Genomic DNA, 21,139 nt, shown 5'->3' on the forward strand with positions numbered 1-21,139 from the left:
CCTACCCCTGGTTCTGCCCATGTCTGTGCATTTCTGTCATTAACCTTGCTCCAGGTGGTTTGTCACAGTTTCTATAAAAACCTACAAGTAGAGAGTTAATGGTCAGCTTCTCTGCTCCTTAGCTGACTTGCCTGGCACAGTGACCAAGGTCTTCATTCCTTATATTTCTTATATTCCTTATTCCTTATATAGGGGTGTGTGTGTGTGTGTGTGTGTGTGTGTGTGTGTGTGTGTGTGGAATTAAAAGAAGATAAGAATAAAGAACAAAGGCTGAGGTCATTGATCCAATGGAAAGTCATGTTCCCTGACACAGTTGGCAGAGTCAGGCTATTAGCAGACCTAGAAGCCATTAACCTACAAATGGAGAGGCCAGTCCTCTGGGTTGAAGGGCTGCACGAGTACATATCGTAGAAATTCTTTCATCCTTCTTCCAGAAGTCTATGGCCATTGGTTCAGCGGAAGCTAGAATGCTCATGGGTTTGCAGGCTGTTGGACATGGGATCTCAGTTGAACTCACTGCTGGATACCCACGATCCTTTATGTCCCCTATTTAAATACCTTGATCTAGGTGTGAGAGTTAAAGGAGAACTTTCCCCATTACCTTCATCTGAATGGTCCACTAGGGGGAATTTGTGCCTCCTCCTACGATAATTGTAGGCTGTGTGCCTCTAGAGGTCTCAGGTCTGAGACAGGAAAGCTCATTGGAAGGCACGTGGGTAGTTCTGATTGGAAGTAAAATTCTGGCTGCCACCTCATCCCTTTGGGTTTCTAGTGCCAGGAAGGCAGCGGTCAACGTTAGGAGCTACAGGGGCCACAGGGAATATTTTTAGCATTCAGGTGATCTGCAGGGACATTTGTGGCGTTCCTATTCCCGGCATTCACTGCAGATGGGCCAGTAGTGTAGCCTGAAGAGGACATAGGACCCATGGGTTCAGAACTCTCAGGGATGGGGACCTTGGTCACAACACCAGGCAAGGAAGCTAAAGGAAGAGAGGACCTGCCCTCTAACCCTCATGTTGTAGGTTTTTACAGAAACTGGGACAAACCACATGGCGCAAGGTTAATGAGAGAAATCCACAGACATGAGCAGAACCAGGGGTAGGTATACAATATCCCATCCTGATGCTCTTTGCCATATGTGCCCTCATCCACAAGGTAGTGTGAGTATGGACTATGAGTGGCTCACACTGATCACACACTGTAGGTAAGGGTCTCAGCCTCTGGGGTGGGGGACACCTGGAGTTCTTCCTCTCCATCCTTTCCACCCATCAGAGGATGTCAAAACGTAGTGAAAGTGATGTAGGAGTACCATGGCCTAACCCCTTAGCCCCTGTGACGAGCAAGTCCATGGCCCAGTACACACCCCTCATCTGTGGGTCAGAATACGGGGGTGGAGTTGAAACGAAAGCACCCTTTGTCTTAGCTTCTTTTACTACCCTGTGCTGACTCCGCTTTGCACTGGGTCTCCTGAGAGCACCTCCTTCCTTATGCAGTACTTATGCAGGAATACCCGTTGTAGGCTCTGGTGTTTTGAATGCAACGTGAGAATCGCAGTTTGGTGCGGTCCACCTCAAGCATAGCCTCCTTGAGAGAGACACTTCCTAACATGGTGAGCTGTTTTATTCGTGGGAGTGTCTCCTGTCCCTCGGGATACATGATCTTTCAGGAATTGGACACAGGAAGTCTAAAACCAAGTGTGTACAAGCTGTGAGAAGCAACAGCATCCTATGAAAAGATTCAGTGGTTCAGCGGAGAATAAGGTCGAGAGCCCACGGTGTCACCCAGTGACCGTTCATATCATAGGGAAATGTTTGAAGGCACTGTTACTGAGACTTGGAACACTGGTGTCAGGTCGACCTCAGGGTCGGAGCTCAAAACAGGCTTGAGACCAAGTAGATTGTCTGGGAGGTGGTCCCAAGTAGTGCTCTAGGGATACTGTGAAGTGATCCAGGGAAGGGTGGAAACCAATCCAGGTTGATTTCAAGAGCAGGTGAGTCTTGTGGGCATCAGGGGTTCGTTCAGTGCTACTGAGGCCCTCTGGTCTCACATGTCCCACTAGAGGGGATAGAGGCTAGAGCACTTATCCACCAACTACTGGCTACCTTTCGAACGCTCCTCCCAGGCACGTGCCTTCCATATTGCGTCCTTCGCGATCTGCTCCTTCATGTAGACCGAGCCCTCCGCAGAGAGTTCCAGGTGCTTGCTGCAAGCCACCGTCCTACACTGTTAGCATGGGAAGGACTGAGGTGATAGAAGTGAAAATCCTGAAATCGCCTGCTATGATCTCCTCGTTGTGCAGGTCTTCTATTGAAGACCTGGCAGCTAAGGGTGACCACTCACGAAGGAAAAAAGAATGAGACACGATTCTTTACATTTAATGCCTGGAAAGTTAAGATTTATTTGGTATATAGAAACATCTCCATATAGAACATTTGGCAGTAACAGATACATCAGGTAGGATGATATGTTATTGTATATCAGGGAAAATACAACCTTTGTACTGAATTGGGATGGACATCATAAGAAAGAGGTGGGAGGGAATTGGGCGGTGGGGTGGTATATTCCAAGGCCAACCAGTTGAAAAATCATTGGGAACTGAGGATTTACAGTTGGCCTCACATGATTCAGCTGCCAGTTGGACGACATGAAGGAGATTGGCTGATGAAAACAGCAGGGTGCAGGTGAGGGCACTCAGCAGCAGCAAGAGCCACTAGAGCAGGTTGGGTGGTGGCAGGGGGTCTAGCAACAGCTGGGGCGGCAGCAGCTGGACACACAGCAGGTGGGGCGGCAGCAGGTGGTCCGGCAGCAGGTGGTCTGGCAGCAGGTGGGGCGGCAGCAAGGCTGGCAGCAGCTGGAGCCACAGCAATTAGAGCCACAGCAGCTGGAGCCCCCACAGCAGGGGCGGCAGCAGCTGGACACACAGCAGGTGGGGCGGCAGCAGGTGGTCCTGCAGCAGGTGGTCTGGCAGCAAGGCTGGCAGCAGCTGGAGCCACAGCAGCTGGAACCCCCACAGCAGGGGCGGCAGCAGGTGGTCCTGCAGCAGGTGGTCTGGCAGCAGGTGGGGCGGCAGCAGCTAGAGATGCAGCAGCTGGGCCTGCAGCAGCTGGAGCCACAGCAATTAGAGCCACAACAGCTGGAGCCACAGCAGGAGGGGCGGCAGCAGCTGGACACACAGCAGGTGGGCCGGCAGCAGGTGGTCCTGCAGCACGTTGTCTGGCAGCAGGTGGGGCGGCAGCAAGGCTGGCAGCAGCTGGAGCCACAGCAGCTGGAGCCACAACAGGAGTTGACCATGGTATCAGAGGGTGGAGGTTCTGGGCTGGTTTCCAGGAGAGTGAGGGGCTGGACTTTGGAAGTCTCCTTGTGCCCTGGCCTCTTATATACTGCTCGTACCGGGTGATTTGTCAACACATCTTCCTTGTGTTTGTTTACCTAATATTTAAGTAATTGTCAGATTACAGAATAATGTGTGTCTATGTACTGGTTGAAACTGATGGCAAAGAGGTTTTCTTGTTGGATGTGAGAAACTCTGCGTGGTCTGCTTTTCCTCCTGACCTACACCCACTGGCATCCTCTGGACCACTCTCCTCTTCTTCCTCCACAGCAGGCTGTCATGTGGTAGGTGGCATTTGCAATTACATTTCTTGTTTTCCTCTCCTACACCCCTAGCAGCAAGGGGTTAAGGCAAACCTGTTTTGGATTGTGCATTTCTTCCAATGGTCAGTGGGAGGGAACCCCATCTGCATAGTGTGGAGGTGGCATGGGACAAGAGGAAAAGGTCCTATTTTATGGGTCAGTTTTAATGAGGAAGGGAGTCAGTGTCTATGAACACGTGATGTTGGTAACCTCTGCCACTGGAATGGGTTTTCTTGTTTCTAACTTTAATGTTTCTGCCTTTGGATCACGTTCTCTACCCCAAAGCCACGGCAGACAATTGGGTGCATGGTTCCCATCACTGCCACGATTTGTAGTTCATTGAGTGTTATCATTGCCGTCATGTATCTTTGCATTACATTTCTCTGGAAGGTCTTTAGACTGTGGAAGACACCGCCTTTACAAATTCTTATCTCATTCTTAATAAAGCATATTCTTCAATGGAGGAGAAAAAAAAAGTTGAATAATCAGAATGCACTCTCCTCTGATCTTATCTCCATAGCTGGGAATTCTAGAGTGCACATTTGTTTGGATCCATTTAAAATGTGAATGGATTTTAGTGTAGTCAGGTTACATAGTTGGTCTTTATACTTATTCCCCATTTACTAATAGTCCAACTTGAGGATGCAGCAAGTATCTGAAGGGCTCATAAGATATGGTGCGACAAATCTCAGAAGTTCTGAATATGGCGCTAGGGGTGTGGGCTGAAATTTGGCATTTCTGCCAAGTACCCAGATGATGCTGAAGGCCCCAGGATGACACTTAGAGGCCTGTTCCTTTGTCCTGATCCTTTAAGCTCTGAGAGGTGCCTCTGTGTAGTTCCTGTGTGCTTTTAAAGCCGACTTGTTGAATGGCTTTAAAGAGATACACACATTGCCAGTTGTTGATGTTCTATGTACCGTTTAGGGTCTCCTCCCCGGAAATGCACAGGCTACTGAGAAGCCCCACCATGAACACACTTACAGATAACTGCAATGTAGTATTGAAAGAACCGTCAAAGGAGTTCGTAGTAGTATGATTTAACTAGAAGAATTGTGTTTGAGGCAAATCAGCCAAGAAGACAGTTTGGTAAAACCATAGAGTTACTCATAAATAAACTACTTAGTGTTTCTTGTTTACATTTTGTGATTTATTTCGCAACGTAGAAGGGATTTACACACAGTTGAATCTATTTATCCTAAGTGTACTCATCCATAGTGATGAGTTATGATACACAGAAGCAGGTCCATGTAATCCCCCCATCTCTCAGTAGAACATTTCCATTATGGCAGAAAGTCCCCACTTGTCCCTTACTAAAGTCTGAACTACCATAGAGGCAATCACTGTTTTCATGTATTTTTCACTGTAGAATAGTTTTGATCTAGACCTTTGAATAGATGATATGTAGTATATATCTCTAGCATATATACTGTTTCTAGAGAATATGTTATTTCTCCTCTGTTTTGCACCATTAACATGCCTATGCCTATGCGAATCACTAACACTGGTGCATATATTAGTGGTTCATTTTGTGCTATATGAGAGAAGTATCAAGACTTATCCTAACTGTTTCCAATGTATGTTATGGTAGGGTAACCAGGCATTCCTTAAGCCCATCTTTCATTTTTAATCTTAAATAGAGATGCATTTCAGTTCACCCTAAATTTTTTGAAAAAGTCTTTCATATTATTTAAAATGCACATATGCAGTGTGTGCAGCATGGTCTTGGCTTTGGGAGTTGATTCCCTTGGTTTGTCACTTGCATGCAGCACTTGGTGCTTGTCCCATTGGGTGCCTCCTCTGTGCCCATCACCCATTTTCCCCACCCCACTGACCCTCAGTTTGTTCTCTGTATTTAGGACTCTGTTGGGCTTTGCCTCCCTCTCTAGAGACAGAGGCTGTTAAGTGCAGAGAACTAACTAAGGTCCCTGGAGGGGCTTGAGTGGGGGGATGGGCTAAGTGGGTGATGGCATTGGGGAGGGCACTTGTTTGGAAGGGCACTGGGTGTTGTATGTAAGTGAGGAATAACTAAATTCTATTGCTGAAACCATTACTACCCTGTATGTTCACTAACTTGGATGAAAGAAAAGAAAGGAAAGGAAAGGAAAGGAAAGGAAAGGAAAGGAAAGGAAAGGAAAGGAAAGGAAGGAAGGAAGGAAGGAAGGAAGGAAGGAAGGAAGGAAGGAAGGAAGGAAGGAAGGAAGGAAAAGAAAGGGAGAGAGAAGAAAGGGAGGAAGGAAGAAAGGAAGGAAGGAAGGAAGGAAGGAAGGAAGGAGGAAATCTGAGACTCGGCAATGAGTGGGTGGCCCCTCGCTGTTTCCATTGCAGATCCTAGATCTATAGAAACTATACAATTCATCTACAGAGGGAAAAGAAACAAAAAACCAGTATGATCCCTGATGTCACAATATAGGTCTACATGTCACTAGTTTGTAGACAACCAGCCTTGATTTCCATTTCTGGCTGCACTCTGAAAGCTGGGTTCCTGGCCATGTAAGAGGAAGTGCTTAAGGAGGCCAAGACATGGCCAAGTAAGTACTGGGAATTCATCTGCGCATGGCAAACAGAATAAACCCATTATAAAAGGCATTATTTTAGCTTAAGAGCAATATATTCCCATGTGTTTAAGTAAGAGTAGGTGGTATTTTTACTTTACATTTTGGCAGATTTGTTGTGAAAAAATTCAGGCCATACCACATCATCTGAAGAGCAGAGAATACGTCCGATAGTTGGGCGAGGATCTGTCCCTTGGTACTGAGCTAGAGTTAGAAGGAAAGCATAGACATTGAAGAGCCCATCAAGAAATAGAAAATTTGAACAGACCCATAACCAGTAAAGAAATCGAATTAGTAGTCAAAAATGTCCCAAAACACAAGAGTCCAGAGCCAGATGGCTTTCCAGGGGACTTCTACCAAACATTTAAGGAAGAGTTCATACCTATTCTCTTGAAGCTGTTCCAAAAAATAGAAATGAAAGGAAAACTTTCATACCCTTTCTATGAAGCCAGCATTACCTTGATTCCAAAACCAACCCCATTAAAAAGGGGAACTATAGACCAATTTCCCTGATGAACATGGATGCAAAAATCCTCAAGATATTAGCCAACTGGATCCAACAATACTTAAAAAAAAAAAATTATTCACCTCGCCCAAGTGGGATTTATACCTGGGATGCAGGGCTGGTTCAATATCTGCAAAACAATTGACGTGATTCATCACATCAATGGAAGAAAGTTCAAGAACCCTATGATCCTCTCAATAGATGCAGAGAAAGCATTTGACAAGATACAGCGTCCTTTCTTGATAAAAACCCTCAAGAAAGTAGGGGCAGAAGGATCATACCTCGAGGTCATAAAAGCCATATATGAACAACCCAACACTAATATCATCCTTAATGGGGAAACACTGAGAGCTGTCCCCCTCCGGTCAGGAACACGACAGGGATGTCCACTCTCACTACTGTTATTCAACATGGTATTGGAAGTCTTAGCCTCAGCAGTCAGACAACACAAAGAAATAAAGGGCATCCAAATGGGCCAGGAGGGAGTCAAACTTTCACTCTTTGCAGATGACTGATACTCTATATGGAAAACCCAAAAGATTCCACTAAAAAACTGCTAGAACTGATTCATGAATTCAGCAAGGTTGCAGTATATAAAATCAATGCACAGAAATCGGTTGCATTCCTACACACCGACAATGAAGCAACAGAAAGAGAAGTCAATGAATCGATCCTGTTTACAACTGCACGCAAAACCATAAGATACCCAGGAATAAATCTAACCAAAGAAGTGAAAAATCTATACACTGAAAACTATAGAAAGCTTATGAAAGAAATTGGAGAAGACAAACCCCAAAAAGGAAAAATATTCCATGCTCCTGGATAGGAAGAACAAATATTGTTAAAAGGTCAATACTACCGAAAGCAACCTACATATTCAATGCAATCCCTATCAAAATAACACCAGCGTTCTTCACAGAGGTAGAACAAACAATCCTAAAATTTGTGTAGAACCAGAAAAGACCCCGAATAGCCAAAGCATTCTTGAAGAAGAAACCCAATGCAGGAGACATCACAATTCTGGACATCAAGCTGTATTACATAGCTGTAATCATCAAGACAGTATGGCACAAAAACAGACACTCAGGTCAGTGAAGCACAATAGAGAACCCAGAAAGGGATCCACAAACTTATGACCAACTAATCTTTGACAAAGCAGGAAAGAATATCCAATGGAATAAAGACAGTCTCTTCAGCAAGTGGTGCTGAGAAAACTGGGCAGCGACATGCAGAAAAACGAACCTGGACCACTTTCTTACACCATCCACAACAATAAACTCAAAATGGATGAAAGGCCTGAATGTAAGACAGGAAGCCATCAAAATCCCCAAAGAGAAAGCAGGCAAAAACCTCTTTGACCTTGGCCACAGCAGCTTCTTACTCAGCATGTCTCTGGAGGCAAGGGAGACAAAAGCAAAAATGAACTACTGGGACCTCATCAAAATAAAAGTTTCTGCACAGCAAAGAAAACAATCAGCAAAACTAACAGGCAACGCACGGAATGGGAGAAGATATTTGCAAATGACATATCAGATAAAGGGTTAGTATCCAAAATCTCTAAAGAAGTTATCAAACTCAACACCCCCAAAACAAATAATCCAGTGAAGACATGGGCAAAAGGCATGAACAGACACTTCTCCAAAGGAGACATCTGGGAAATACAAATCAAAGCCACCATGAGATACCACCTCACACCTATCAGAACGGCTAACATTAACGACTCAGCTATAAACAGATGTTGGCGAGGATGTGGAGAAAGAGGATCTCTTTTGCACTGCTGGTGGGAATGCAAACTGGTGCAGCCACTCTGGAAACCAGTATGGAGGTTCCTCAACAAATTAAAAGTAGAACTACCCCACGACCCAGCAATTGCACTACTAGGTATTTACCCAAGGGATACAGGTGGGCTGTTTCGAAGGGACGTATGCACCCTAACGTTTGTATATATGTATATGTGTGTGTGTGTGTGTGTGTGTGTGTGTGTGTGTACATATATATACACACACACACATCCACAATGGAGTATTACTCGGCAATCAAAAAGAATGGAATCTTGCCATTTGCAACTATGTGGATGGAACTAGAGGATATTATGCTAAGCAGAACTAGCAAGTCAGAGAAAGACAAATATTACATGACTTCACTCATATGAGGACTTTAAGATACAAACCAGATGAACATAAGGGAAGGGAAGAAAAATATAAAAACAGGGAGGGGGACAAAAACATAAGAGACTCATAAATATGGAGAACACAGAGAGGGTTACTGGAGGGGTTGAGGGAGGGGGGATGGGCTAAATGGGTAAGGGACATTAAGGAATCTACTCCTGAAATCACTGTTACACTATCTGCTAACTAACTTGGATGTAAATAAAAAAAAATAAATTAAATAAAAATTGTTTTTTAAAAAAGAGCCCATCTGTGACCCACTGGCAAATGCAATCTCTTTCTAAGCCTTTCTAAATCTCTTACCCACTGGTAAATGTCAGTGGATCTTACCATGAAAAATGAGAAATAGAAGAAAGCTTACCACTTCTCAAATCCTATTAGAAAAAACAACTGTTGTATATTGTATTTTTCCACGGAGGAGCCAGCTCACATATTAACATATGAATTCTTTTTCTTGCGAAGACGCCATGGAAGCATTCATTTGACTAACAACACCCTAATATTGCATTTTTACAATGAAAAAAAATGCACATACGGTGTAAAGCATACAAAGTACATGTACGTGATAAAAAATAGTTATAGGGGCGCCTGGGTGGCTCAGTTGGTTGAGCGTCCAGCTTCAGCTCAGGTCATGATCTCGCTTTCTGTGGGTTCGAGCCCCATGTCGGCCTCTGTGCTGACAGCTCAGAGCCTGGAGCCTGCATCCGATTCTGTGTCTCCCTCTCCGGCCCCTCCCCCGCTCGTGCCCTGTCTCTCTCTCGCTCCCTCAAAAATAAGTAAACATTAAAAAAATAGTTATAGAGCAAACATCCACGTATCAAAACCTGGAGTCAAGAAATAGAACCTTGTTACTACTAAGAAGGCTCTTCTATGCCCTTTCTTGACCACGAACACTTTTCCACCCTCCAGATGATTATTATGCTGATTTTTCAAGTAATCTTTTCATTTATTTTTCTTGCAGTTTCATTACCTATGTAGGCATCCCTATATGATACAGTTTTATTTCGCATCTTTCTGAATTTTTATAGGAATGAAATCTCACTGTAAGTGTAACTTTTTTACTCAATGTTATGGAAGAGTTTGGGTAGGTAGCTTCCAAGAAGGTCCAATGTTTTCCACCTCTTGGAGTTCATGGTCTCATGTAATTCCCACCCCTCAAGTAAACTGCCTATCAACAGGATATGACAACATCAAGTGATTGAGTTACAAAGGATTGTGACTTTCATCTTAATGCCGACTCTTTCTGTCTCTCACTGGCTTTGATGAAGCCAGGTCCTATGTGAGAGATCCTTGCAGCAAAGAACTGAGCATAGTCTCCATTCAACAACCAGCAAGGAAGCGAGGGCCTCCCACCTGTGGCCCTAAAGGATCTGAACCCTGCCGCATAAATGTAGTTGGAAGTAGAGTCTTCCCCAGGCGAGACCTCAGATGAGACCCCAGTGCTAGCCAGCACCTTGAGTGCAGCCATGTGAAACCCTATGAAATGGAGAGTCTGGGTGGGCCATACCTGGATTTGGATCCACAGAAGTAGAGAAAATAAATGTCACTATAAGCTGCTAAATTTGGGGGTAATGTTACATAACAGTAGGTAACCAGTATAGATTTATCTAGGACCACGGCACACACAGGTGAGAAGGGAGGCATCGAAAGGTGCCAAGAAATAGAAATGCTAAAATGGATATAGCCATAAGGTCACAAAGCCCACGTAGCCATTCCCTGGGAGGGTCTGGGGCACTCTCTTTACCACACTATTAGGGACTCATCAAGTACCGGTGTCAGCAGCATCTTGGGAGAGGAGTGCCTATTGTCTAAAGTTGGAGGTTGTGGTAGGGAATACTGTGACCAAACTGTGCTCCCTAGGAAGAATGGGGATGGTCATAGCTCTGAATGACTGAGTCATGTGCAGGACTTAATTGTAGGAAGTAGTGTGGGTATCATTATGTGATTGCCAACAAGGTTGGAATGACAAAGGGGGCAGAATGATATGTGACCCTCAGGGATCTATCAATATGGATAATAAAGCATGATGTCCCTCATATAGGATATAGGCAGCCAACTCAGATACACCTTAATAGGAGAGAGAGAGAGAGAGAGAGAGAGAGAGAGAGAGAGAGAGAGAGAGAGTATAGGTGTGTGCGTGCATTTAAAGGAACAAGAATAAAAGAACAAAGGCTGAGACCATGAACCAATGGAAAGTCATGATCCCTGGCAGAGTTTGCAGAGTCAGGCTATTAAGTAGACCTAGAAACCATTAACCTAGAAATGAAGAGGCCAGTCGTCTAGGATGAAGGGCTGCACAAGTATATATCATAGAATTTCTTTCATCCTTACTCAAGGAATCTATGGCCATTGGTTCAGCAGAAACAGGAATACTCATGTGTTTGCAGGCTGTCGGATGAGATCTGAGCTGAACTCACTACTGGATACGTACAATCGTTCATGGTTCCTATTTAAACACCTTGATCTAATGTCAGAGTTGAAGGAGAAGGTTCCTCACTACCTTCACCCCAGTGATCCACTGGGGAGAATTTATGCCACCTTCTACCATAATCGTAGCCTGTGAACATCTAGAGGTCTCGGCTCTAAGACAGGAAAGCTACCTGGAAGGGACATGGTAAAGTTCTGTGTGGCATTAACCTCCGGCTGCCACCTTATCCTTTTGGACTTCTAGTGCCTACACATAGGAGCTATGGGAGCCACAAGGAATATGTTTAGCATATTACATGTTTAGGTGATCTACAGGGACATTCGTGGTATTCCTATTCCTGACATTCACTGCAGATGGACAAGTAGTTGTAGTCTGAAGAGGACACAGGAACCATGGGTTCAGAACTCTCAGGAAGGGAGACCATGGTCACTATACCAGGCAAGTCAGCTAAAGGAGCGCAGAAGCTGCCCATTAACTCTCATCTTCTAGGTTTTTATAGAAACTGTGGCAAACGACCTGGAGCAAGGTTACTGAGAGAAATGCATAGATATGGGCAGAACCAGGAGTAGGTATACGATATCCCATTCTGTTTCTCTTTGCCATACATGCCCTCACCCACAAGGTAGTTGAGTGTGGGCTACGCGTGGTTCACACTGATCACGCACTATCTGCAGGTAACTGTCTCAGGCTCTGGGGTGGGGGACACCTGGAGTTCTTGCTCTCCATCCTTTCCACTCACCAAAGGATGTTGACGTAGGAGCACAAAGGCCCAGGCGCTTTTTCCACTAAGATGAGCAAGCCTGTGGCCCAGTACACACCCCTCATGTGTGGGTCAGAATACGGGGGCGGAGTTGAACCGAAAGCACCCTTTGTCTTAGCTTCTTTTACTACCCTGTGCTGACTCCGCTTTGCACTGGGTCTCCTGAGAGCACCTCCTTCCTCATGCAGTACTTATGCAGGAATACCCGTTGTAGGCTCTGGTATTTTGAATGCAACGTGAGAATCACATTTTGGTGTGGTCCGTCTCAAGCATAGCCTCCTTGAGAGAGACACTTCCTAACATGGTGAGCTGTTTTATTGGTGGGAGTGTCGGCAGTCCTTTGGGATATATGATCTTCCAAGAATTGGACACAGGAAGTCTAAAACCAAGTGTGCACAAACTGTGAGAAGAAACAACATCCTATGAAAAGATTCAGTGGTTCAGCGGAGAATGAGGTCGAGAGCCCACAGTGTCACCCAGTGACCGTTCATATCATAGGGAAATGTTTGAAGGCACTGTTACTGAGACTAGGAACCCTGGTGTCAGGTCGACCTCAGGGTCGGAGCTCAAAACAGAGGCTTGAGACCAAGTAGATTGTCCGGGAGGTGGTCCCAAGTAGTGCTCTAGGGATACTGTGAAGTGATCCAGGGAAGGGTGGAAACCAATCCAGGTTGATTTCAAGAGCAGGTGAGTCCTGTGGGCATCGGGGGTTCGTTCAGTGCTACTGAGGCCCTCTGGTCTCACACGCCCACTCAAGGGGAAAGAGGCTAGAGCACTTATCCACCAACTACTGGCCACCTTTCAAACGCTTCTCCCAGGCACTTGCCTTCCCTGCTCTGTCCTGTGATAAACGTTCCTTCACGTAGACCGAGCCCTCCACAGAGAGTTCCAGGTGCTTGCTGCAAGGCACCGTCCTAAACTGTTAGCGTGGGAAGCGCCGAGGTGATAGAAGTGAAAGTCCTGAAATCGCCTGCTATGACCTGCTCGTTGTGCAGAGAATAGTAGAAGACCTGACAGCTAAGGGTGACCATTGAAGAAGGAAAAAGAATGAGACACGATTTCTTATATTTATGCCTGGAAAATCAAGATTTATTTGACGTACAGAAACATCTCCATATCAGAAAATCTGGCAGTAGCTGATACATCAATCAGAGTGGCACGTTAACCTATATCAGATAATACAATCTTTGTAGTGATTTGCGGTGGAGTTAGTAACAAGGAGGTGAGGAGGGAGTGGGCGGTAGGGAGGTATATTCCAAGGCCAACCATTGAAAAATCACTGGGAACTGAGGTTTTACAGTTGGCCTCACATGATTCAGCTCCCAGTTGGACGACATGAAGGAGGTTGGCTGACGAAAACAGCAGGGTGCAGGTCAGGGCACTCAGCAGCAGCAAGAGCCACTAGAGCAGGTTGGTGGGTGGTGGCAGGGGGTCTAGCAACAGCTGGGGCGGCAGCAGCTGGACACACAGCAGGTGGGGCGGCAGCAGGTGGTCCGGCAGCAGGTGGTCTGGCAGCAGGTGGGGCGGCAGCAAGGCTGGCAGCAGCTGGAGCCACAGCAATTCGAGCCACAGCCGCTGGAACCCCCACAGCAGGGGCGGCAGCAGCTGGACACACAGCAGGTGGGGCGGCAGCAGGTGGTCCGGCAGCAGGTGGTCTGGCAGCAGGTGGGGCGGCAGCAGGGCTGGCAGCAGCTGGAGCCACAGCAGCTGGAACCCCCACAGCAGGGCCGGCAGCAGCTAGAGATGCAGCAGCTGGGCCTGCAGCAGCTGGAACCACAGCAGCTGGGGCGGCAGCAAGTGGTCCTGCAGCAGGTGGTCTGGCAGCAGGTGGGGCGGCAGCAAGGCTGGCAGCAGCTGGAGCCACAGCAGCTGGAACCCCCACAGCAGGGGCGGCAGCAGCTGGAGCCACAGCAGCTGGGGCGACAGCAGGTGGTCCTGCAGCAGGTGGTCTGGCAGCAGCTGGGGCGGCAACAAGTCTCCTGGCCACAGCCCTGGTCAGAGCAGACGGAGCCACAACACGAGTTGACCATGGTGTCAGAGGGTGGAGGTTCTGGGATGGTTTCCAGGAGAGTAGGGGCTTGAGTCTGATGTCTCCTCGTGCCATGGCCTCTTATATACTGCCCGTCCATGGTGAGTTGTCAACACATCTTCCTTGTGTTTGTTTACCTAATATTAACTAATTATCAGATTACACAATAATGTTTGTGCATGTAATGGTTTAAACTTGTGGGGAACAAAATTTCTTTTCTCGATGTGATGAATTCTCTCTGGTCTGTGTTTCCTCCTGATTCACACCCACTGGCATCTTCCTGACCACTTTCTCCTCATCTTCCTCCACCGTGGGCTGTCACGTGATAGGTGGCATTTGCAATTACATTCCGTACTCTCCCTCCTGTATCCCCTAGCAGGTAGGATAAGGGCCGTCCTATTTTTGGTGGTGCATTTCTTCCAATGGTCAGTGGCATGAGTAATGATCTGCATGTGACAAGAAGAAAAGGCCCTCTTTATGGCGGCAGTTTGGAGCAAAGGGGACAGCTGTATATTTGTATGACGTTGCCGATTTCTAGCCACTGGACTGGGTTTTTTTGGATGTTTCTACCTTGGATCACGTCCTCTAGCCTACAACCGTGGCAGACAATTATCTGTATGGTTCCCATCACTGCCATGCTTCATGGTTCATGAAGTGTTAACCTTGGTGTCATGTATGTTTGGTTTTATTTCTCCAGATGCTCTTATCTTGTGGAAGACATTGCTTTACTTTTGTTTCTTACTCTTTTTTTAATATGAAATTTGTTGTCAAATTGGTTTCCATACAACACCCAGTGCTCATCCCAACAGGTGCCCTCCTTAATACCCATCACGAACCCACCCCTCCCTCCCATCCCCCACCCCCCCATCAACCCTCAGTTTGTTCTCAGTTTTTAAGAGTCTCTTATCTTTTGGCTCCCTCCCTCTCTAACCTTTCTTTTTCCCTTCCCCTCCCCCATGGTCTTCTGGTAAGTTTCTCAGGATCCACATAAGAGTGAAAACATATGGTATCTGTCTTTGTATGACTTATTTCACTTAGCATAACACTCTTTTCACTTCGCATAATACTCTCCAGTTCCATCCATGTTGCCACAAAAGGGCATATTTCATTTTTTCTCATTGCCACGTAGTATTCCGTTGTGTATATAAACCATAATTTCTTTATCCTTTCATCAGTTGGTGGACATTTAAAGGCTCTTTCCATAATTTGGCTATTGTTGAAAGTGCTGCTATAAACATTGGGGTACAAGTGCCCCTGTGCATCAGCACTCCTGTATCCCTTGGGTAAATTCCTAGCAGTGCTATTGCTGGGTCATAGGGTAGATCTATTTTTAATTTTCTGAGGAACCTCCACACTGTTTTCCAGAGAGGCTGCACCAGTTTGCGTTCCCACCAACAGTGCAAGAGGGTTCCCGTTTCTCCACATCCTCGCCAGCATCTATAGTTTCCCGATTTGTTCCTTTTTGCCACTCTGACTGGCGTAAGGTAGTATCTCAGTGCGGTTTTGATTGTGTTTCCCTCATGAGGAGCGACGTTGAGCATCTTTTCATGTGTCTGTTGGCCATCTGGGTGTCTTCTTTAGAGAAGTGTCTATTCATGTTTTCTGCCCATTTCTTCACTGGATTATTTGCTTTTCGGGTGTGGAGTTTGGTGAGCTCTTTATAGATTTTGGATACTAGCCGTTTGTCCGACATGTCATTTGCAAATATCTTTTCCCATTCCGTTGGTTGCCTTTTAGTTTTGTTGATTGTTTCCTTTGCAGTGCAGAAGCTTTTTATCTTCATGAGGTCCCAATAGTTCATTTTTGCTTTTAATTCCTTTGCCTTTGGGGATGTGTCAAGTAAGAAATTTCTGCGGCTGAGGTCAGAGGGGTGTTCTCCCGCTTTCTCCTCTAGGGTTTTGATGGTTTCCTGTCTCACATTCTGGTCCTTTATCCATTTTGAGTTTATTTTTGTGAATGGTGTAAGAAAGTGGTCTAGTTTCATCCTTCTGCATGTTGCTGTTGAGTTCTCCCAGCACCATTTGTTAAAGAGACCGTCTTTTTTCCGTTGGATGTTCTTTCCTGCTTTGTCAAAGGTTAGTTGGCCATACTTTTGTGGGTCTAATTCTGGGGTTTCTATTCTATTCCATTGGTCTATGTGTCTGTTTTTGTGCCCATACCGTGCTGTCTTGATGATTATAGCTTTGTAGTAGAGGCTAAAGTCTGGGATTGTGATGGCTCCCGCTTTGGTCTTCTTCTTCAAAATTACTTTGGCTATTCGGGGCCTTTTGTGGTTCCATACACATTTTAGGATTGCTTGTTCTAGCTTCGGGAAGAATGCTGGTGCAATTTTGATTGGGATTCCATTGAATGTGTACATAGCTTTGGGTAGTATTGACATTTTAACAATATTTATTCTTTCAATCCATGAGCAAGGAATGTTTTTCCATTTCTTGATATCTTCTTCAATTTTCTTCATAAGCTTTCTATAGTTTTCAGCAGACAGATCTTTTACATCTTTGTGTAGGTTTATTCCTAGGTATTTTATGCTTCTTGGTGCAGTTGTGAATGGGATCAGTTTGTTTATTTGTCTTTCTGTTGCTTCATTATTAGTGTATAAGAATGCAACTGATTTCTGTACATTGAGTTTGTATCCTGCGACTTTGCTGAATTCATGTATCAGTTCTAGCAGACTTTTGGTGGAGTCTTTCGTGTTTTCCATGTATAATATCGTGTCATTGCAAAAAGTGAAGGCTTGACTTCATCGTTGCCAGTTTTGATGTTTGATGTTTCCTTTTGTTGTCTGATTGCTGATGCTAGCACTTCCAACACTATGTTAAACAACAGCGGTGAGAGTGGACATCCCTGTCGTGTTCCTGATCACAGGGGGAAAGCTCTCAGTGTTTCCCCATTGAGGATGATATTAGCTGTGGGCTTTTCATAGATGGCTTTTATGATGTTTAGGTATGTTCCTTCTATCCCGACTTTCTCGAGGGTTTTTAATTAAGAAAGGATGCTGAATTTTGTCAAATCCCTTTTCTGCATCGATGCACAGGATCATATGGTTCTTGTCTTTTATTAATGGGATGTATCACATTGATTGATTTGCAAATGTTAAATCAGCCCTGCAGCCCAGGAATGAATCCCACTTGATCATGGTGAATAATTCTTTTTATGTGCTGTTGAATTCGATTTGCTAGTATCTTATTGACAATTTTTGCATCCATATTCATCAGGGATATTGGCCTGTAGTTTTCTTTTTTTTTTTTTTTGCTGGGTCTCTGTCTGGTTTAGGAATCAGAGTAATGCTGGAAGTTTCCCTTCCCTTTCTATTTTTTGGAATAGGTTGAGAAGGACAGGTATTATCTCTGCTTTGAATGTCTGGTAGAATTCCCCTGGGTAGGCATCTGGTCCTGGACTCTTATTTGTTGGGAGATTTTTGATAGCTGATTCAATTTCTTTGCTGGTTATGGGTCTGTTCAAGTTTTCTATTTCTTCCTGTTTGAGTTTGGGAAGTGTGTGGGTGCTTAGGAATTTGTCCATTTCCTCCAGGTTGTCCAGTGTGTTGGCAGGACATAGTATTTTTCATAGTATTCCCTGATAATTGCTTGTATTTCTGAGGGATTGGTTGTAATAATTCCATTTTCATTCACGATTTTGTCTATTTGGATGATCTCCCTTTTCTTTTTGAGAAGCCTGGCTGGAGGTTTATCAATTTTGTTTATTTTTTCAAGAAACCAACACTTGGTTTCATTGATCTGCTGTACAGTCTTTTTAGATTCTATATTGTTTATTTCTGCTGTGCTCTTTATTATTTCTCTTCTTCTGCTGGGTTTGGGGTGTCTTTGCTGTTCTGCTTCTGTTTCCTTTAGGTGTGCTGTTAGATTTTGTATTTGGGATTTTTCTTGTTTCTTGAGATAGGCCTGGATTGTGATGTATTTTCCTCTCAGGACTGCCTTCGCTGTGTCCCAAAGCGTTTGTATTGTTATATTTTCATTTTCGTTTGTTTCCGTATAGTTTTTAATTTCTTCTCTGATTGCCTGGTTGACCCATTCATTCTTTAGTAAGGTGTTCTTTAACCCCTATGCTTTTGGAGGTTTTCCAGACTTTTTCCTGTGGTTGATTTCAAGATTCATAGCATTGTGGTCTGAAAGTGTGCACGGTATGATCTCAAGTCTTTTATACTTATGAAGGGCTGTTTTGTGAGCCAGTATGTGATCTATCTTGGAGAATGTTCCACGTGCATTCGAGAAGAAAGTATATTCTGTTGCTTTGGGATGCAGAGTTCTAAATATATCTGTTAAGTCCGTCTGATCCAATGTATCATTCAGGGCCCTTGTTTCTTTTCTGGTCCTGTGTCTAGATGATCTATCCGTTACTGTAAGTGGAGTGTTAAAGTCCCCTGCAATGACCACATTCTTATCAATAAAGTTGCTTATGTTTGTGATTAATTGTTTTATATATTTGGGGGCTCCCATATTCAGTGCATAGACATTTATAATTGTTGGCTCTTCCTGATGGATAGACCCTGAAATTATTACATAATGCCCTTCTTCATCTCTTGTTACGGCCTTTAATTTAAAGTCTAGTTTGTCTGATGTAAGTATGGCTACTCCAGCTTTCTTTTGACTTCCAGTAGCATGATAGATAGTTCTCCATCCCCTCACTTTCAATCTGAAGATCTTCTCAGGTTTAAAATGAGTCTCTTCTAGACAGCAAATAGATGGGTCTTGTTTTGTTTTGTTTTGTTTTGTTTTGTTTTGTTTTGTTTTGTTTTGTTGTTTTTATCCATTCTGATACCCTATGTCTTCTGGTTGGAGCATTTAGTCCATTGACATTTAGTGTTATTATAGAAAGACATGGGTTTAGGGTCATCATGATGTCTGTAGGTTTCATGCTTGTAGTGATATCTCTGGTACTTTGTGGTCCTTGAACATTTCACTCACAGAATCCCCTTTAGGATCTCTTGTAGGGCTGGTTTAGTGGTGATGAATTCCTTCAGTTTTTGTTTGTTTGGGAAGACGTTTATTTCTCCTTCTATTCCAAAGGACAGACTTGCCGGATAAAGGATTCTCGGCTGCATATTTTTTCCGTTCATCACATTGAAGATTTCCTGCCATTCCTTTCTGGCCTGCCAAGTTTCAGTAGACAGGTCTGTCACTAGTCTTATCGGTCTCCCTTTATATGTTAGAGCGTGTTTATCCCTAGCTGCTTTCAGAATTTTCTCTTTCTCCTTGTGTTTTGCCAGTTTCACTATGATACGTCGTGCAGAAGATCGATTCAAGTTACGTCTGAAGTGAGTTCTCTGTGCCTCTTGGATTTCAGTGCCTTTTTCCTTCCCCAGATCAGGGAAGTTCTCAGCTATGATTTCTTCAATTACACCTTCAGCCCCTTTCTCTCTGTCTTCCTCTTCTGGAATTCCTAGTATACGGATATTGTTGCGTTTTATTGCATCACTTAGTTCTCTAATTCTCCCCTCATACTCCTGGACTTTTTTATCTCTTTTTCTCAGCTTCCTCTTTTTCCATAATTTTATCTTCTAATTCACCTGTTCTCTCCTCTGCCTATTCAATCCGAGCTGTGGTCGCCTCCCTTTTATTTTGCACCTCATTTATAGCATTATTTAGCTCCTCCTGACTATTTCTTAGTCCCTTGATCTCTGTAGCAATAGATTCTCTGCTGTCCTCTACACTTTTTTCAAGCCCAGCGATGAGTTTTAGGACTATTATTCTAAATTCTCTTTCCGCTATATTGCTTAAATCGTTTTTGATCAATTCGTTAGCTGTTGCTACTTCCTGGAGTTTCTTTTGAGGAGAATTCTTCCGTTTCGTCATTTTGGATAGTCCCTGGGGTGGTGCGGAACTGCAGGGCACTTCCCCTGTGCTGTCTGGAGTAACTTGTGTTGGTGGGCGGGGCCGCAGTCAGACCAGATGTCTGTCCCCAGCCCACCGCTGGGGCCACAGTCAGACTGGTGTGTACCTTATCTTCCCCTCGCCCAGGGGCAGGACTCACTGTGGAGTGGAGTGGCCCCTGTGTGGGCTACTTGCACACTGCCAGGCTTGTGGTGCTGCTTTCATGGGATCTGGCGTATTAACCGGGGTGGATCCGCAAGGTGCACAGGGGCGGGAGGGGCGGGCTCAGCTCGCTTTGCTGTCGGTGGTCCCCTGAGGGAGGGGCCCTGAAGCACCAGGGAGGGAGGGTGACCCGTCCGAGGGATGGATCCACAGAAGCACAGCGCTGGGTGTTTGTGCGGTGCAAGCAAGTTCGGTGAACTGGTTCCCTTTGGGGTTTTGGCTGGGGGATGGGAGAGGGAGATGGCGCTGGCCAGCGCCTTGGTTCACCGCGGAGCTGAGCTCTTGTCTTCCAGGGCTCAACACCTCTCCCTCCCGGTGTCCTCTCGCCCTCCCTCTCTCCGAGCAGAGCTGTTGACTTATAACATGCCGGATGTTCAGTCCCGCTGGCTGTCAGAACTCATGCAGTCCGGCCCCTCCGCTTTTGCAAGCCAGACTCGGGGGCTCTGCCTTGCCGGGCGGGCTTCCCCTCCACCACCCCGGCTACCTCTCGCCAGTCCGTGCAGCCCGTCCCGCCTCTCCGCCCTTCCTACCCTCTTCCGTGGGCCTCTTGTCTATGCTTGGCTCCAGAGAGTCCATTCTGCTAGTCTTCTGGTGGTTTGCTGGGTTATTTAGGCAGGTGTGGGTGGAATCTAAGTGATCAGCCGGACGAGGTGAGCCCAGCGTACTCCTACGCCTCCATCTTCTCCCTGTTTCTTATCTTATTCTTAATAAAATTATTCTGCATCAATTCTGGAAAAAAACAGACAAGTTTGAATATTCAGCAAGTTCCTCTCCTGAGGATTTACCTTTTGCTGGCAAATCTACAGCAAACAGTTTTTGGATCTATTTCAAATGTGAATGGAATGTAGTCAATTCGGGTTCTTTTAGTTACTATTTCTGCTTATTCTCCATTTTGTGATAGTCCAACATAGCACACAGCAAGTCTTTTGAAAGACTTATTACATATGGTTGAGACACATCCGGGAAGACCACACATAGAGACCTACTACTTTGTTCTGTTCATTTTAGCAT

The 21,139-nt window shown here is 45.2% G+C and overlaps 2 protein-coding genes across 2 annotated transcripts; both read right to left on the reverse strand.

The window, feature by feature from the left end:
* Positions 1-2,739: 2,739 nt before the first annotated feature.
* On the reverse strand, positions 2,740-3,300 carry LOC123381910 (keratin-associated protein 4-2-like). The gene has a single exon (XM_045044473.1). The coding sequence runs from the start codon at positions 3,289-3,291 to the stop codon at positions 2,740-2,742; it is 552 nt and encodes a 183-aa protein (XP_044900408.1). The 5' UTR covers positions 3,292-3,300.
* Positions 3,301-13,312: 10,012 nt separating this feature from the next.
* LOC123381904 (keratin-associated protein 4-2-like) lies at positions 13,313-14,147 on the reverse strand. Its single transcript, XM_045044466.1, has one exon. The coding sequence runs from the start codon at positions 14,074-14,076 to the stop codon at positions 13,480-13,482; it is 597 nt and encodes a 198-aa protein (XP_044900401.1). The 5' UTR covers positions 14,077-14,147; the 3' UTR covers positions 13,313-13,479.
* Positions 14,148-21,139: the final 6,992 nt, after the last annotated feature.

This window comes from Felis catus, chromosome E1 (genome assembly GCF_018350175.1).
Source record: "Felis catus isolate Fca126 chromosome E1, F.catus_Fca126_mat1.0, whole genome shotgun sequence".
In the NCBI taxonomy this organism is placed as follows: Eukaryota; Metazoa; Chordata; class Mammalia; order Carnivora; family Felidae; genus Felis; species Felis catus.

Coding starts and splice junctions, on each gene's coding strand:
- LOC123381910 (XM_045044473.1), bottom strand. CDS start 3,291: ATGGTCAACTCCTGTTGTGGCTCCAGCTGCTGTGGCTCCAGCTGCTGC.
- LOC123381904 (XM_045044466.1), bottom strand. CDS start 14,076: ATGGTCAACTCGTGTTGTGGCTCCGTCTGCTCTGACCAGGGCTGTGGC.